This window comes from Rhinolophus hipposideros (assembly GCF_964194185.1).
Source record: "Rhinolophus hipposideros genome assembly, chromosome: 4".
Lineage (NCBI taxonomy): Eukaryota > Metazoa > Chordata > Mammalia > Chiroptera > Rhinolophidae > Rhinolophus > Rhinolophus hipposideros.
Window position 1 is genome coordinate 3,053,971 of NC_138050.1, and position 16,005 is coordinate 3,069,975.

General features: G+C 48.9%; 1 protein-coding gene across 1 annotated transcript in view; it reads right to left on the reverse strand.

Annotated features, from left to right (window-relative positions):
• The window catches only part of ATP12A (ATPase H+/K+ transporting non-gastric alpha2 subunit), a gene marked incomplete at its 5' end in the record, with an annotated part of 28,681 nt that extends 14,723 nt beyond the window's left edge, over window positions 1-13,958 (reverse strand). The window contains 14 exons of the mRNA XM_081046131.1: window positions 283-417; window positions 1,915-2,024; window positions 2,161-2,359; window positions 3,356-3,624; window positions 3,877-3,994; window positions 4,301-4,435; window positions 5,326-5,439; window positions 6,183-6,386; window positions 8,746-8,805; window positions 11,540-11,698; window positions 11,754-11,787; window positions 12,278-12,372; window positions 12,496-12,686; window positions 13,931-13,958. Of these exons, the coding sequence (XP_080902257.1) occupies window positions 283-417; window positions 1,915-2,024; window positions 2,161-2,359; window positions 3,356-3,624; window positions 3,877-3,994; window positions 4,301-4,435; window positions 5,326-5,439; window positions 6,183-6,386; window positions 8,746-8,805; window positions 11,540-11,698; window positions 11,754-11,787; window positions 12,278-12,372; window positions 12,496-12,686; window positions 13,931-13,958 (1,851 nt within the window). The remainder of the gene's footprint in view (window positions 1-282; window positions 418-1,914; window positions 2,025-2,160; window positions 2,360-3,355; window positions 3,625-3,876; window positions 3,995-4,300; window positions 4,436-5,325; window positions 5,440-6,182; window positions 6,387-8,745; window positions 8,806-11,539; window positions 11,699-11,753; window positions 11,788-12,277; window positions 12,373-12,495; window positions 12,687-13,930) is intronic.
• Window positions 13,959-16,005: the final 2,047 nt, after the last annotated feature.

The window sequence follows — 16,005 nt, forward strand, 5'->3', positions numbered from 1 at the left end:
GTAAATGTTAGCTCCTCCTTCCCCCACCTTTCATTTACCCTTTAGACTCTGGCTGTTGCCCCTCACTTGTGCAAGTCACCCTGTGGTGTGTGTGTGGGGGTGTCTGCAATAGAGATCCCACCAGGCAAACCTGTTCTGACCTGACTGAAGGCCCAGGCCCTCCATCTCTGAGGGCTGTTTTTCAAGTCAAGTATCATTCAAAACCCATGGGAACCTATGGATACTCGCCGGTAGAAACGCCATTCTGGGGATAACAAAGATTCATTTGTGAGAAAAACTCACCTGGAATTTGTTGGTCGAGTTAAAAGGGATTTCTGCTACTTTGCGGTTTCTTTTTCTAATTTCCATCACATCACCCAAAACCACCTCTGAGAATTTCAAAAGGGCAGTTTCGGAGGCATCTCCAACCACAACTCTCTAAGAATCAGAAAAAATAAAATACATATACATATATATTTTTTCAGCACATAATCTGGTTCTTTTGGGATTATTTTCAATGAAACATGTCACCCGAGTTTACTATCTAATTGGAAAGACAATGATGCCACACAATTGTGACAGATTTAAAACCACAATGAAAGTGTTAAAGTGAGTGGTGCCACCTACTGGCATTAGGAAAACTCAAAAAAATCAGAGCTCTGGGAGAAAAAAAAGCGGCTATCAACTAGATCTTGAAAGACAGTAGTGGGTTACCAAGAGAAGAGCTAAAGAAAACCTTCTAGAAACTAGAATGCCATGGACAAAGGCAAGAAGTGGAAGACTTCTTTCTATCCGGTGGACATGGAAGGCCCTGAAAGGCAGGTGGGGGTGTAGACTTGAGAAGCAGAAAACAGAAGCAAGGAAAGTCTGGGGGCAAAGTTGGGTGAAGTATTTCATCTGACAAGGTATTTAAAGAAAATGAGTGCCATGTAAGAAAGACTTAGGAAGGGAAAACTGGAATCGTGTAGGCCAATAAAGAGGCTGGTACAGTTATTTAGATGCAAGTTTTTGGTGATAATAGAAATGTAAAATTATAGATATTTTGAAGCAGGAATGATAGGACTTGGTGAGGAGAAAGTTAACAATGACTCATAAAAGTTTTGGCCTAGATGACAGGTGAAATGGTGATGTCATAGAACAGTAGAAACTTTGGGACAAGACCTTGATTTGGAGCCAGGTTGGGTACAGGTGGAAGGTGACAAGTATAATCTGTAGAGTGTCTAACAGGACAAAACTTCCACGTGGAAACACACAGCTAGCTGAGATCTATGGAATTGGGATGAGAAACTAGAACTGGACATAAGGATTTGAAAGATACTAACAGAGAAGTGATTGATCAAAAAGAAAATTGATGAGCTGATAAAGAAAGGCAAACAAAAAATAGAAGAAAGAAAGGTTGACGAAGGAAACAAATGGCACATAAAAAAGTCAGGAAGACATAGATTCAGTGACACATTGGGAGTAACAAGAAGAGGGAGAGAGAGGAGGAAAGGTAAGGAGGGAAGGGAAGGGCTAGTTTATTGTATGTTCCAATATTCCAGGACCCCTTATAGCATCTGTTGCCGAGAGGAGTATGTTCTAAGATCAGTCCTATTTCCATCCAATTATATTTTAAACTTCAGTGAATGGCATTTATGTAATAAAGAAACTTTGATTGTATCTACTTATCTGATCAAGACATTAGGAAAGTAACTTAAAAGCACATTGACTTTCTAGAATGAGACAGAATTTTCCACAGACCGAGATCAATCTGAGAACTTGCAGACGTCTCTGTGATGTCGCAAAGCTTGTTAGAATGAAAGGAAATCTTCGGCAGGTCTTGCGAGTCAAGACTTGTCCTGCCTAGCACAAGCTCTGCTTGGTTGGAGTGATTAAATCCACTTCGGTGACTTCAGACTGGTTGTGATTTAAGATTGGGCAATGCAGATGCTTTACCTTCATGATGGGGACATTTTCCTGTCCTGGTCTGAACTCAGCTCGGTTACACAATGTGATTATCTTTGATAAGGAGGCCCAGGTTCCAGAACTTTGATCAAAGCTTTGCTCTGGAAAACAGAAAGCACAGTGGATGCTGGGGGTGCAGGGCACATATTCTGGAACCACACTGTCTGCTGCCTTAGGCTGGGTCCCACCGCTCGGGTCCACTGCTTTGGGCCAGACAGAATGCTCCAGGAATCTTACTTGAATGGTCTTCACTGGTGTCTGCTATGAAGATCTGACTGTCGAACCACAGATGGGCCACAGTCATTCTGTTCTGGGTCAGAGTCCCCGTCTTGTCTGAGCAAATGATGGAGGTGGAGCCGAGCGTCTCCACTGCCTCCAGGTTCTTCACCAGGCAGTTCTTCTTGGCCATCCGTTTTGCTGTCAGCGACAGAGTCACCTGCACAGAAGAGAGAGGAGTCATTTTGAGGCAGGTTCAATAACATAGAAACACCTAGAGCTGGACTAGTTTCAAGATAGAGCTATAGTTACAGAGACAGCAGAGCTGACCCAGTAGCTGATAGACCACTACAGAGCCCCATATAGCACAAGCCTTTCTTATTAAATATGGCACACTTCTTTTGTCCCTTCGCCCCTTGACAAAAATGAGCCTGAGGCACCCACAGGTGGCAAAGCCAGACAAGGTTGCTACAGCCGATACTCATGTGTAATTATAAAGGAAACTTTGGCCTGGAGTTCAAACAGGTCTTCTGCCTGTCTCTGCTCAGGACAATAGCAGGCCAATGATCAGGGAGGCCACCTTTCCATGTAATAGGGACCATGAGTCCCCTTTCCCCACCCCACAGCAGAGACTGGGAGGTGGGGTGTTTAAGGATGAATTGGACGGGCCCTTACAAAGGGAGACTCGAAACTGAATTAGGGGGTAGACACAGAAAAGGGCTGAATTGTTTTGCAGAAAAAAAACGGGAGGAATTTTTGTGTCTGTGTTACAGAAGGAAGAGAAAGAAGTGAGGTAAACGATGGGCCTGAGTTCCTTAGTTGTAGAAACTGCCAAGGAAGTGGGTTTGCTTTCTGTTTAAGAAATGTGGAAATGTGGGGACGGCATTCGGCTTCTAGAAAATCTGGCAAAGATAGTTTGAGTCTGTGTAATCTAGATTTAAGAGGCAAAGTAACATATGTGATTTGCAGATAGATCTCCTGAAAATGGAAATATGAAGTTTTCAAGGATAGTGCATTCAAATATCAACAATCTTACAGTTAGTTCCTTTTGTCCCTCTAAGAAACTCATTTCAGAATGTCTCCTGCTCGCCCTGATGGGGCTGGAGTGTCGCTCTGAGATGGAGGAGACCTAGTTTGCGATAGGAGCTCAGCCAGCAAGCAGAGGGGCATGTATCAGCAGGGTCAGGGGACAGGCCACCTAGCAGCATGGACTCACAGTGACAGTGGCCAAGAGGCCCTCGGGCACATTGGCCACAATGATACCAATGAGGAAGATGATGGCGTCCAGGACACGGTACTTCATGGACACCGCGATGGTAAAGAAAAGGACGCCGATGGACACGGCCACTCCAGCCACAATGTGCACGAAGTGCTCGATCTCAGTGGCAATGGGTGTCTTCTCGTTTCCGACGCCTGAGGCCAGTGCGGCGATCTGCCCAATGATGGTGCGGTCCCCCGTGTTGATAACCATGCCTGTTGCTGTGCCTACAGGTGGAGTGGACATTTTATTCCAGGGGTCCTCAGTTGGGAGAGGACCACAGCCTGCTCACAGGACTCTGGGGGCTTACGGGATACATCAGCATGTGACATCACAAAGGCCAAACCTCTGCTCGCTAGGTAGGCCCTACAGTTCTGGGGTTTCCCTTGGACAAACTTTGTAAAGAGATGCAGACACAGAGCCAAGGGGGAGCAGTGGTGTGGGTGGGGCAGGTGGTCCTGAGGTCCTCGGGGGCATACCTTCCAGACAGGTTGTGGAGTAAAAGCCAATGTTCTTGGTCTCCAGGGGGTTGTCGTGGGTGAACTCGCAGGAGCGGGGCTGGGGCTCCGACTCCCCAGTGAGAGATGAGTTGTCCACCTGGAAGGAATTGTGAAAAAATTCAAGGGGCAGCCGATTAGCTCAGTGATTTAGAGCACGGTGCTCGTAACACCAGGATTCCCAGTTCGATCCCCACATGGACCAGTGAGCTGCGCCCTCCACAACTAGACTGAAACAACCACTTGACTTGGAGCTGATGGGCTCTGGAAAAACACACTTAAAATAAATAAAAGTTTGTTTTTTTTAAAGTTCAAAATGAGGCACCGCATCCCCTGCCAGCTTACATCAAGACCTGGAAAGAGCACCGAATGCCAGCCTGATCTACGGGGTGCCCATGACGCTTACCTTGCACCCCTGAGAGGACAACAGCCTGATGTCTGCAGGGATCTGGTCCCCTCCTTTAATCTCCACTATGTCTCCGACCACTAGCTGCTCTGCAGGAATTATCTTCTTCTCCGAATCTCGAATGACAAGAGCTTGCTGTGAAAAAAAAATGTGACAGATGCCTTGGATTCTGCAATGATGCTGCGCCTCCTCCATCTCCCCTTTACCAAACCTCAGCAATGAGGCACTGGAGGCCACAGCTGTCAGAATGGCAAAAGATGAAACAAAAGACTTTGATCTGGGCCTGAAGACTCTGGCCATATTCTCGGACCCAGAAAGTGCTGCCATGGGAAGACATAGCACAACGATAGCCCTGGGCCTGATAGAAAGGGATGAGCGCTCCAGTCTGGGATGTCTGGGGAGAATCCTGAGGATGAACCAGAGGGCTTAATAACCTTGCTCAGGTCAGGAAAACTTTAATGCAGGGGGAGGTGGATCTCTCACTTGTTAGCACCAAAGATCCCCAGAGTCCTCTCCAGCTGGCAACTCTGGGGGGCTGGGGATAACGTGGTTTTCCCTCTGTGGTGACCATGGTGCACAGTATCCCTGGAAGACACCTGCCAGGGGTCCCTGTGGGAAAGGGGAGCAGTGGGCGTCCCATACTGAGACCATGCTGGGGCAACACGAGTGAGGCTCAGCCATGGCAGCCAAGATGGTCACAGATAAAGGATCACAGGCTGATCTCCTTGGCTCCCAGAACCACCTGAATGACTTCTGTCTGAACAGTTCACCAATGCTTGTGAGCAGTGACAGAAGACGTGCAATGAAAAGTGTTTCTATTGTACTTTACTCTTGACAAAGCATTTTCCTGTATCTTACCTCATGGGTCATCTCAAAACCCTGAGGAAACGAGAGGTCAGGGAGGTTAGGCTTCCCAGACAGCAAAGGATGGGGCTGGGCTGAGCATGGACCCTCTGCCTCTAGGGCCCCACTCTCTTCCTCACCTGGAGTTGTGCAGACACCAGAGAGGGACTGCACTCACTCACCTGTGGAATCATCTTACTGAAGCTGGCCATGATGTTGGTGCTTTTGGCCTCTTGGTAGTATGCAAAGATCCCTGTTAAAATGACGACCAGTGCGAGCACGGTGCCCAAGTACACCTGAGTCAGGAGGAGAGGCACCGATCAGAATGACCAGCCTCAGGAGTGAGCCAGGTCCCAGAGCGATGGCAGCTGTGTTCTGGTGTCATTTACTGGCCACAGAATTCACCCATTGTAAGTATATAATTCAGTGATTTTTAATAAATTTACGCAGTTGTTTATTAAAGTTGCCGCGATCACCACAATCCAGTTTTAGAGCATTTCCATCACCCCAGTAAGACCCCTGGCACCCACTGGCTGTGTCTCTGCTCCCACCCAAATCCTGGCAACCACTGCCTATTCTGTCTCCAGGACATGTCACATCAGTGGAATCATACAGTATGTGGCCTTTGCGTCTGGCTACTTTCTCTTAGCTCATGTCGGACACTTCCGTTTTGTGGTTTTGGTGCAGCAGTCATAGACGCTGCCTGCTTTAAAGAGAGAGAGTTAGCTTTGGGGACAGAGAACCCCAAAACACGTCACATGGATATAAATTTTTCTTCATTTAGGAACTTCCAGTGTGTCTGTCTGTCTGTCTGTCTCTCAAATTCATGCTCATACTGCCCCCAAGACATGAGAAAGTCATGTAGACTCTCTTTTACAGCTGGAAAAGGACTGATTTTTCCCAAACCCATGCAGCGATTGGTCAGCAGCAGACTCCAGACCCACCCAGGGCTCTGCACAAGAAAGGCCTCACTTTATGGTTCTCTTCTCCCTCATGACTTCAACTGAGCAAAACCAGGCAGGGGACCCCAGTGCCTTACGTTGTCTAGAGACGAGGACTTGTCGTTGGAGTACTGAATCCCAAACGCGATCCAGCAAAGGATGGCTCCCACCCACAGCAGGATGGAGAACCCCCCCACCATCTGCTTCAGGAACTTGATGATCTCTGGTGTTTCCTTGGGAGGGGAGAGGGCGTTGGGCCCATCTCGCGCCAGGAACTCAGCAGCTTGGATGCTGGAGAGACCCTGAGAAAGCCGAACAAAGACAGATAGGAATTAGACATTTCTCCTGCCTCGGTTGGACATCATACTTAGGCAGGCTGTGGGGAGGACTTACCATGTCTAGGGAGGGCCTGGGGAAAGTGGTTGACGCCCCCAGGCCCCACCTTTTTAAAGTAATATTTAACGTTTAATATCAGCCAAACAGTGCTCTCCATATATTTACACATTTATTCTTCAAAATTACCCTCTGAAGAAGTAACTGTTATTTTCCTCACTCACAGAGGTGGGATTTGAGGCTCATGGCGGTTATGTCACCTGGCTAGTTAGTGGCAGCACCGGGATTTGACCAGGCACCTGGCCCCAGAGTCACTACGTTGTGCTCTGCTAAGACCGGTCCGTTTCTTAGAGGTTCCCCCAGAGACAGGAGCGCTCTGGCTGAGGAGGACTAGACAACAGAGCTGGTCCCCAGGTTCAGGGCGATGCAGTTAACCCCCAGAAGTACTTCGGTTCTGGAACTCCGATACAGCGCATGGCTCATTTTTCATCCTTATGTCTGGTGCTTTTCTGCTTTTCTAGATATCCACCCTGAGTTCTAAGTTCTTGCTCATCTTGTGAGTCCCAAGTCTTACCAACCTGAGGCCCACATGACCAGTTACGTCTTGTCAGGTACCTTCCATCCACAGGTGCATGGAGCCTCCTGCACCCCCTAGAAATCCTGCACTGTCACTCACAGGGGATTTTCCCCCCACAAACTACTTTTTGTGGAGAAAGTCTAGTACACACCTTCTGTGCCTGATTATGTTATAAACTGTTAAAGGAAAGGAAGGACGCTATCCTTGTCCATTTTTGTGTCCTTTGTAGGGTCCGCTGCTTTTTCCATCATAGAGGCCCAAATAGTTGTTGAATAACTGGATATCTGAGGTCACCAGTCTGCTATCAGCCCCCATTTGTAATTCCTCTTCCAGAACCCCAGACTCATCACCACCCCTCCCTCCCACTGCCTTCTCTAATCCCCACTCCCACCCCACACCCTGCCACCTCTACCTGTAACCCAGATTAGGGATTTGTTAAAAAACTTCAGCAAAATCCTATCAATGATTTCTGTGAAACGTCTCTTGAATCTGTCTCCTTCCCTCCAATCTTAAGGTTGCTGCCCTGTTTCAGATTCTCATTTCTTCATTATTGTCCTATTCTTCTAGACCCTTCCATCTTTCACTTAAAAAACACAGATGTAGAGAGATATATAGGTACATTGCACACAGTGGGTATTTTTGTTGACTTGAAAAGATACCTAAATATCTCTCCACAAATTTATCTTCTACCAGAATTGCCTTTTGAAAACAAATCACCAAATCGTTTCCCCGTTTAGAAATTGTGCCCCTCTCACAACTTAATATAATCCTTATTCCTTAGTTTAATAGGAAAGTACTAGACAGTTTCACTCAAATTACCAGTCCCCTGGCCTTCCTTGTTTTCTACCTCACCTCCCCACTTCCCACACATGCTCCCTCCCAAAAACCCCAGATGGCTGTGCAGGCGCACTCCGTCCTTCGTGCCCCCTGAGTACTCTGCCAACTTAAATCCGACGCATTGAGCCATCATCCTTTGTCCCAATTTCAAACATGACATCTACTCTGGCCAGAATCCATCACTCAGTATGTCGTGTGGACCTCTCATCTGGCCTCCAAGTGGAACAGAGTGGATGCTATGATATTTTCCTAGCACCTGCCTCCCTTGCTGAACTGCTTATTCCTGAAGACCAGGGGTCCCCATTCATCTTTGCCCCTCTCACTGCTGACCCAGGGCACTGTACACAGTGGGTGCTCTTGCTGACTCCAACAGATGTATCCAAGTCTTCAGATGTCAGCACACTTACACTTAGGAAATCTGACTTGAGTTTGAAGTCTCCCCCGCCGTGCTTCTGTGGGGAGAGATCTGGGGGATGCCTGGGAGTATTGCCCTTCCCAGAGGAGGAGGCGGACAAGCCGGGTCTAAGGCTGTTACTCCAGACCCTTTCTTCTTAACACTGCTTCTTCCCATTCTTTGATAACACCATCATACTTCCTGGATACCGGGATTAAAACAACTGTGACAATGAGCAGGCATCTGCCTCTTTCTGGGAAGACTATAGCTTTCCTGCTGCAGTCACAGTCAGAAGAAGTGTATATAGTCAGTGTCCAGCTTAGCCGAGATGATCGGGACCTTAGTTAGGACATGCCAGCTCTCGAGGTCAACCAGCCCTCTCTCACCCACCAGGCATGTGGTGACTGGCATTCCCAAAGTTGCTGCTATAGGTCGCTCATCCTAAAGGTGCCATCTACTTTCCCACACACCCTTCTCCTTCATAGTCACTTCTCCCAATCGCAGCACCCTGGTGACTTACCGTAAGGATGTTTGAACAATATTTATCTTCCAATTCCTTATTGCTGAGCTTGTGGTCATCCTGAAGTCCATGAAATGAAGAAGAGAGTGAATTAGACAATTCCCAAAGACTCAAACCCGAAGCTCTGGCCAGCCTATGGAAGCTGGGAGCAGCAGTGATGGGAGAGGAGCCAGGAAGTGTGTGAACAGGAGAGAGAGTCCTTGGTGCCAGGTGGCCCTCACAGGGAGGGGAGGGGAGGGAAGGAAGGTCTTGCTACAGGAGAGCTTGTCTTTCCAATTCAGGGGACTCTCTGGCCATCTTGGAAAAGTTCAGACTTAACTTACCATTTACCACATAGTTTTTATGAACAAAGCAATGCATTTCAGCTCAGTCTGAGCTCTAGCACATGCAAATCCGAGCACACCTGGTATCCAGGTGCTAGTGAGCGGGACCCTTAACTCAGACCTGAATGTGGGATTAGTGGAGGGTGATGAGCAATACCAACCAGCCCGCTTTCATGTTCTGACCACGGGGGAGCCATGCAGCCCTTGTGGGGAGAAGTCTCTGGGAGAGGGAAGTATGACTTTCCTTATTCAAGTAGGTTGCTAGTTACAGAAACCCTGCAGTTTAATAACCTGCCAAATAAAATACCAGTATTGCCCACACTTCCTAATTTGGCCACAGAATCATTAGAGTCAAGCAGCGTTTCTCGACCTGGGCATCATTGACATTTTGGGCTGATAACTCTATTGTGAGTGTTTCTACCCACAAGGACCTGCTATCATTTGTGATAAGCAAAATGTCTCCAGACATTGCTAGATGCCCCCTTGGACCAAAGCCTCCGAGGACCACTGGGCTAAGGACTAGCCAACAGCCTCTTCCTGTTGCAGAAAGAAAGCCCAGGAGTAAGTCTTCCTCAGCCCACCTGGAAAACCCAGCACTGGGGGTCTTTAAGCGTTGACGTCCGGAATAAAGATTTATACCGTGACCGGGACCACAGCCACTCTTTTCTTAAGTATATGCAGAAAAAATCATGTTAAGAGATTAGACTTCACGATTAAATAATGTGTTTGCCCCTTCCTCAGCCAGATTCTACTCTGCTCAGTCTTTCATCAATTGAAGCCGACGTTGCTGGGGATGCAGAAGATTAAGACACGGTTCTGTACACTATACGCTAAGTTCCAGGCAGACGCGAGGAAAGGATGAGTAGGGCCACTATTTGCATGGATGGACCTGGATTTTAAGGGGCCTGCTCTGTGAGGCACAGCACCTTCCCTCCTCCCCTGAGCCCTGGCTTTGGGGAGGAGCCTGCGGGAGGGCAAGGAAGGGATGCGGATGGGGCGTCCTCTGCTGGCCAGCGCTGGAATAGCACAGGGCAGGACCTGCCGCTGGGGCTTGGGTTTATTCAGAAGCCAGGGTTGCTTCAGTTCTTATCAAGGTGCTAATGTGCTGGACAGGTCAGGACCCAAGAGCAGCCAAGTACAGTCACAAAATACAGATTCTTGAGAGAAGCCTGCGAAAAAGTGATGTGCCTCTCTCAGTGAATCCCATTACACATCTTCAGAGAATACTCAAGAAGGGAGATTCTCATCATAACAAACAGGCATATGACAGAATGGATATATTTTCATGTGGTCAGTAGCAATTTCAGAGCAGACGAGCTAAGTTTTCAATCCTAAATGCCGGAGACACATAGGCAATAAGGATGACTACCGTCCGATGCTCCTGTAAGTCTTTTTCCTGAGGTGTCTCATTTAACCTTCTTAATAACTCTTAGAGGCAGGTATCATGTTTCATTCCTGTTCTTCAAAATAGGAAACTGAATTTCAAAGTGGGATTTGAGTTCAGCTCAGTCCAGTTTCAGGACTGTGTTCTTAAATGTCCACCAGAATATATACAGACAAATGCCGCTAAATGCTTAACAAGCTCTCCAGGAGAAAGAAAAAGCTCTGATTTGCAGTGTTTCCTGATTTCTCCCAAAGGCCACATTTTAAGCTACTAACACGATGTCAGTCAGCTTGCCCAGTTCCTCAATATTTAACCATGGGCTCTCTGGCCCCCATGAGTTTCCACCATTACCATCTGCTTTTAGAGCTCTAAAGTCTGCAATGAATTTCAGGGACTATCTAGCAATGCCTTTGGCATTGCTGAGATGAAATGTCACATGTCAGTTCTGAGGCAACCCTTTTCCATGACAGCCAAAATTCTTCCTCAGTCATAATAATATTGTGCTTCCATAAAGCATTTTATTTACAAAATACTATTTTCTCACTTTGTCTCCTCACAGACCCATGCAAACTGTATTTCCTGTTTCGCATAAAGAAAATGGAGCTTCAGTGAAGCCAGGTAGTTGCTTCCAGTTGCACATCAATCAATCACTTAGAGAAGTGGAAGTTTAATGGGGCGTAAGGTCACCTGAATCCAAGGCCAACATCTTACCACCTTCTCAGGGGGCATATATACCCAGAAACCTAGCAAATCTCATATAGTTTTACCTTATCAGCTCCAAGCTGGCAAATGGTTACTTATATCCCAAGGCAGCAGCCTGAAGGAGAGCTGTCTGGACCAAGCCTGTGAGGACTGAAATCCCAGACGCTTCCGTGAGTCCCACCTGGGACTGTCTGCAACCAGAATGCAAGAATCCTGCAGAGGCTCTCGCGCGCTCTCCTCAACAAGAAAATGGTCTCACAGGGATTTTCAAATCCCTGAGACTGATTTTCCTTTTGTAAGAGGCAGCTTGTAGGGGCAAGCTCCCAGGGGAAGGGCAACACCCAGCGGGGCCCATTGGGCTTAAAGGCTCAATCAATCCACTGACCAGATCAAGTTCTTTCTTCAGCTCCTCTTTGTGGTGATGCTTTCTGGGTTCCAAGCAGTTACCCTGCAGGCCCCGGTATTTCTCTTTGCCATCCCCCTTGTCTGTTTTCTCGATGTCCTTAGCTCCATTGAGCTCCACAGAGTAAACTCGTGGTGTTTTCTAAAGAAGCAGAGGTGCTTTATTAGCCCCAGATGGGTTTTCTGACCTCCCCTACCAGTCGGGGACCACCCTCCCCGTCATTCCGTCCTCTGTGGGGACAGGAAGGAGAATTGTGGGGAAGTTCCCCCACCTTCAAACAGCAGCTCCAGGCTGGGGGTGGGGGCACGACGATTTACCCACCTCGAGGGAAGACCCCTCCAAGGAGCCACGGGGTCTCCCTATGACCTTGTTCCCTGTTTGTGGGTGAAGGCTGCCCACCGCTACCCCGTTTCTTAGGTGGGGTTGCCCACTGCTGCCCCTTTTGTTGGATGGAGGGTGTCCCGGGCAGGGCGCACCTTACGCACCGTGGTACATCCGTGTACCCCAGCCTGGCGCCACCCACAGAATCGGGGCTGGCCTGGGACTCCCAGCCCTCCCCGCGTCTGGGTTTGGGTCTTCGCGCCGCCCGCCCGGGTCCCCGATCGAGGAGCTGGGAGGGGCGGGCAGAGGAGCCGCGCGTTAGCCCGAAGCGCAGTCTGACGCCCCGCCTCCCCGTCCCTTCGCCCCCCGCACCCGCCCCGCGGTCGGGGCTGCACGCACCTGGCCCATGACTCGGCGGCGGGCGGGCGTGGGTCGGCACGCGGGTCCGGGCGGCGGAGCGGGGCTGCGCGCACCGTGACGGCCGAGCGCAGCCGCTGGCACACGGAGGCGACAGCGCCTTAAATGCCGCGCGCCCCGCCCACGCCTGCGCGGCGCCGGCCGCCGACCTCGGGAAAGTGCGATTTGCTTCCTAATAACACCAATAAAGGAATCGATACCCACACACCACCCGCACAGGGGCACACGGCCGCTCTGGCTGCGGCTGCGCCGTAAGGCCGCTCTAGGACCGGGTCCGCGGGGTCCGTAGACGCAAGTGCGGCTCCGAGGGAATTTGGGAACAACCGAGCGACTCTGAGCAGTAGCTGAATTCCTTTGCGGGATGCACAGAGGGTGTTGAAGTCGGAAACAACTTGGGAGGGAGGGAGCGGAGAGGAGAGGTGGGGGATACCGGGCCCACCGAGGGGCTCTGGGGTCTGAGGTCTCGGACCCGGCTCTAGGGGCTCAGAACCAGCTGTAGGCTGCGCACCCCCACCCACCTCAGCGGGGACCGAGCGCTCCCGCTCCCTGGAGCCGCACACTCTCTGCCCTCCCTGCTCGCAGCCTCCCTCCACACCTCCTACCCGTTGCTTTCTCCTTTTCTTTCCAGAATGATAGAATTTATAGCCTAACCCCGCCCCCACCTCCTTGCACAGCGGAGCAACACCAGCGAATTAGTTACTCCTGATCTAAACTAAATCGGAAGGGACAGAAAGACTCGGGGGGGGGGGGTGACTCCTGGTTACAGATACACATCACAGGTTCTTTGGGGGGAGGGGCATTAAATTCTTGTCCAAACTCAAGCAGCAGTGGCCTTCTGGGGGAGGTCCCAGAAGTCCCTGTAGTGTTTTTCCTCTCTCCGTATTCCCAGGAGAGGGCTCTTCAAGAACAGATTTGAAGACATGGGGCAGGAGATGTGAAATGTGTGTGAAACTGATGTTGCCACTGTTTGCTGGGAGTCTGAGAGAAGGGGTTTTGCAGGCACCAGTGGCTGCTGCTCACCTTCGCCTGTCCCCAGCCCCTGCTCTACGTTTTTGGACAGATGTGGACCAGACAAGCAAGCTGCCCCTGACCCCAAGTCTAGTCCAAGCTTCAAGAGCAAACCCCCATTCATACTGAATTGATGGGGGTGGGAGGGTGTGTGGGGGGAGGCTAATGCAGAGGTGATGGCATAGGGTTAAACATTAGGAAATTGTAACAAGCTCCTTGGAGAAGATTGCTGTTTATTCTTGTTGATGTCAAGTTTGGAAAAGTGTTGGTTATGACCAAACTGGACAAAAAAGAACATTGCCAGGTTCTTAGCACCTCTCTGGTTCTGCAGGATTCCTGGCTTCAGCAGGGTGCCAATCTCAGCCACTGCTGCTGTGACCATGAGGCAGCTCTGATGCCATCAGGTGTCCTGGAGTGCAACCAAAAAGGATAAATGGGGCCACTCCCCCCACACCCACCCAGACTTCAGAATTACTGCTTTGCTGTCACTAGTCATCCTGTCCCAGAGTCTGGATATCCCATTATTTCTTGAAAAGAATGGCCTCCATTGTGACACAGGCACCTGGAGTACTCCTCACCTACTAGTAGAACCGTGAGCTGGATTTCCCCTCAGACACACAGACTCACCTCTTTTGGCTCCAGAAGCTACTACCATGCTGTTCTGGGCAATGGATACCGAACTCCACCCAATTCTAATAACCTCTCTTGAGCTGCCCATAAAACCCAGGACACCTCCTCGGCCCTCCTACTCCAGTAGTGACTTCTGCTTGAGGTGGGGTTTTCCTGTCTTTCAAAAGAAGCCTATCCATGCCAAGACAGTCTTCTAGAACTGTTCTAGAAGATTTCTATATAATATTTGTAACAGGTTGTTATAGTCCTGGCTCATTTCAATCAGCTCATATACTTAATGTAATCAGTATGGTACTAGACATAGGAGGTGGTGGGGAGAAATGGTACTAAAATTATGTCATTCTCTGACCTCAAGGAAGTTACACTTGATCCATTAGAGAGGCAAAATTAACAAATAAACAGTAGGTAACCCAAAACAGAAAAGAAATTGGACACTAAATGGTATAGGCTCTAAATACTTTAAGAGTTGAAAAGAAAGATGGGGGAGATGGCAAGATTTTCATTCCTTAGAATTAATTACTCATATTTGTTTCTATCCCATTGCACTCTGGGTGAAAGGTGCAAGAGAGGCAGAAAGAGGGGCTGAGTTAGGGCCTGGTGGCTGTTGATCCTGGTGCCTCCAAAGGCTCCCTGCTGCAGAGTCCTGGGTAAAAGGACATTCACCTGCTGGCTCAGGAGACCTGAATGTGAGGACTCAAATACAGAGAAGGAAGTGGTCCAGGTGACAACGGGAAGAGGAAGGTTCCCTTCCGGCCTCACATCTGGCTCAGCTGGTACCACTGCCCACTGTCCTCTTCCTCTCCCTGGATTCCTCTCCCACGCACACCGGCAGTCCCCACACACCTGTGTCCACTGGTCGCGCCTGGCAATGACTCTGGCAGCATTTCCCCGCTGATAAGGGCCTCCTGGAGTTGCAGTCAGAATGAAAAAACAAAAACAAAACTTCAGGCAGGCACGCTCTGCACTGTTTCCTCATTGCTTTGTGTGGAAGACATCCTGCAGAGAGGACTGCCGGCTTTCAGACATTAGCACATGTGCTATGGTTAGCCCCTGCCTGGGCCTCATAACCACCGTGACCAGAGCAGCTGGTAGTGCTCTCAGAAGCAGGTCAAGTCCTGCAGGGGGCTCAGCCAGGTCATGGGGGCAAGTATGGGCCTGTTTTCTCCTCTGTGCATACAGCTCCCCAAAATGTTAGCTCACCACAGCATTTGTTCTCTGTGACTCATTTTGGGTAACAAGTTTATTTTTCACAAAAATGACAATTTCCCTTTTAATAGTTGATTAAAAAAAATTGACTGGATTTTTCTGACTTACTTTTATAATTTTAATTTTTTTTATGAGTTTTGCTTTTTAATCTTAGATTTTTTCAACTTGAATGATCTTCACCTTTATCATGGAAGTTAAAACATATATACATATGTAACATATATGGCATATCATCTGTATGATATGAAGGATATTATTCACACAAATACACTTGGTTAACTTTGCAGGAATTTGCCTCTTCTGATGAGTGAGGTGGCATTATCTTGGTCATCAGCTTCCACATGTTTCAAAGTAAGGGAGCCCAAAGCAGACATTCTGGTATTTATTCCTGAAATGTTTATTGGAGGCTTATGTGTGTATAGCACCATACCAAGTCTTTTGAAAGAGCTTTCAACCTGGTTAAGGAAATCAGCTACATGATCCAGGTTAGAATATTAACACTTAAGACATGTCAAAGGCCTCATACAGTCCAGCATTCGGTGAGGGCAGATGCCCAAAGGTGCTGAAGGAGGCGGAAGCTGTGTGCATTGGGGTGATGGGCGCTTCTTGAAATGGGTCAAGTGCAAGTGAAGTTTGATCAAGTGGGGAGGAGAAGCATGGGCTGTGAAACACCTGTGGGGAGGAAGATACTGGTGACTGCAAAGACAGGCCCAGGGGATGGGGGAATGACAATGGTGGCATTTCAGGGAGAGCAAAGGGCCTGTAGCCAGAGAGGACAGGTTCATTCAGGTTGGGCAGGTGGGACTATGTAGGGACCAGGCCTTGGGGAGCCCTTGAGGATGAGAGTAGCATAATGGAAACAACAT